Source organism: Adiantum capillus-veneris, chromosome 26 (genome assembly GCF_014529385.1).
Source record: "Adiantum capillus-veneris isolate H3 chromosome 26, ASM1452938v2, whole genome shotgun sequence".
Classification (NCBI taxonomy): domain Eukaryota; kingdom Viridiplantae; phylum Streptophyta; class Polypodiopsida; order Polypodiales; family Pteridaceae; genus Adiantum; species Adiantum capillus-veneris.
Genome location: NC_140956.1, coordinates 65,902,181 through 65,904,531, shown reverse-complemented (window position 1 = coordinate 65,904,531; position 2,351 = coordinate 65,902,181). Strand labels below are relative to the sequence as shown.

General features: G+C 42.5%; 1 protein-coding gene across 1 annotated transcript; it reads right to left on the bottom strand.

Annotated features, from left to right (window-relative positions):
• Positions 1 to 1,393: 1,393 nt before the first annotated feature.
• On the bottom strand, positions 1,394 to 2,020 carry LOC147423584 (uncharacterized). Its single transcript, XM_086501302.1, has one exon. The coding sequence runs from the start codon at positions 2,018 to 2,020 to the stop codon at positions 1,394 to 1,396; it is 627 nt and encodes a 208-aa protein (XP_086357428.1).
• Positions 2,021 to 2,351: the final 331 nt, after the last annotated feature.

Sequence of the window (2,351 nt, the reverse complement as noted above, 5' to 3'; positions counted from 1 at the left end):
TGGTTGATGTCGTAAGCTAGTAGACAAACAAAATAGTTTAACCAATTTACTAGAGAAAAGGCACAAGTAACAGGGGCTGCAAAAAGATGTTGGGCCCAAATGCGTACACGTTTGCATGGAGCGGCATTTATTTTGGTTCCAAAATTTCAACTACATAGTCAAGGCTCTAACAGAGAGGTCATGGGAGACTTTGAAAACGGTATGCAAACAATTGCTCTCAGGTGACAAGGATAGAGAAGCTTTCCAACAATGTGTTGATTATGCTAATAGAGAAGGTAGGTTTAGAGATCCGTGCCATATTGAAGCATCAAGAAGCACTGAGCTCTAGCGTGCTGGAAAGAATCTGGGGGAGAAAAAGTGAAACTTCAACACATGGCCCCTTGGGGTGACCATCTTTATCATTTGATCATGCTCCTATGGTAGTAGCCCAATAGGCCTCTTTTTTTTTTCTTTTTGGGAGGGGACGGGGGTTGCCTCTTTTTTTCGTTGTTGGGACCCCTCCTTGGCCCTTCCAAATCCACACTTCCATTGTGTGGTTTGCTTACCTAGTCTACCCTTCGTCTTAATATATCTTGTACACAAACTTTTTGTATGAAGTATACTGCAATTTGATTGTTATTTGGCATTGTGCACTCTTAATTTGTGGATGAAGCACGCCAACGATCACCTTGCCAAACTCTTATGTTCTAGGTCCGAGAGCTTCAATCTTGGCATGTCCAAACACAATTGTTGTATGCGAAGTAGAGTTTTTTGCATGGTCGATATCTAGCCATTACATTAATCTGAGCATTAAAAACGTGTTTCGTCGCTCTGAAACCTCAAAACCTGCTTTGCCTCATGGAAAGCGAAGGACCCATGTGGGATGCATGTTTCATGGAGGCATGATAATCTACAGTACGTTTTCCCTTGATGAAAAAGACGTATGCTACGTGGGACAACGATATGGAAATTTTCCACGTAAAATCAATATTCAAGAGAACGTTTCGGTGGGACCACTTAATTAATGGATGTTAATAAAGAAAATTATATAAACAGGATCATCTTAATTAAGAGAAGCCTGAGGAAACGCGAGCCAAATTCTATTACCATAATCTCATCTAAAGCTGGGTGTCCATTAAGTGAAAAAACTGCAATTGGAGAAATTAAATATTGGAATTTCAATCAGGGATAGAAACTACGTCGACAAGGCAAGTAATGCCATTAATTTGATCCAAGGCAAGTAATGCCATTAATTTGATCCAAGTCAAAGTAATGCCATTAATTTAATACAAGTCAAAGTAAGCTTGTTATACATGATTAATTTGTCAGCAGCACGTGAAGGCCTCCTTAAGAACCAAAACCCTAGCTCCATTATGCAATACAATTTATAGCTATTTTATTTCCTTCCAGTACTTTAGCTGCAGCAATTAACGAGCTTGATTCTAATTGGACCTTCCGGCGTCAATGCGACCCGTTCAATGATCCGGCGAACATCTTTATGCTGGCCTTGCTCAGACGTTGCTGATGAGCCGATCTTCATGTGTCGCTTGATCTGCTTGGATCCAATTGCTGTACTGGGCAGCTTGTTGACGTTGGCCATGGCGTGATGCTGTTGATGATCATCAGAGCCAGCACGACATCGTTGCTTGTATAGCTTTTGCAGCTTGGAATTCGCAATATTATTGACCTCGCTTATAAAGCTCAAGAAGATGGACGCCACCTCCATGTCCGTCAGGATACCATAATCCTTACTTAATATAGAGCTCGGGGCGCCTTCATTAATATGCAGATCCCTAGCTGACGCATCATCGACGTCTTGTTGCACAGGCGCAGAGCCTTCATCTTTCGCGAGGAAGGCATTGTCTTTGAGGATGCGGCTCCTGAGCTTGGGCTGTCGCCTAGTCAGCCGTTGCTTCTCATTATAATAAGGCGCTGCTGGTGATGATGATATACTCGGTTGCTGATCATGACGTTGCAAGAGATCCTCTTGATCTGCAGACCTTTTGCGTATACCTGCAAGCGTCTGCCTAAGGTTGGCCATGGTGGAGGGATATTGGAGACGACAATCTGAGTAGGAAGCACCGACCTGCAACTGCTCGAGTTTTATGCCACAAAATGGAAATGGCCGCACGGCCTCCTTTTATAACCCTAAACCCTCCTTTTAGCACGGCTATTGCTAATTGCTTTCCGCGTAAACTTTGCTTTTTATGATACTGGAAAATGCCTTCTAGAAACATTAACGCGGCGCAAACTCCTCCGCTAGCCATTCTTATGCTTTTTTTAAAAGTAAAGCGTGTCGTTAAAGTTAGAGCCAAATTAGACAATGCCACACTAAAACTCTATGGTTAGCAGTGTTCGGGAAAAATCATTTT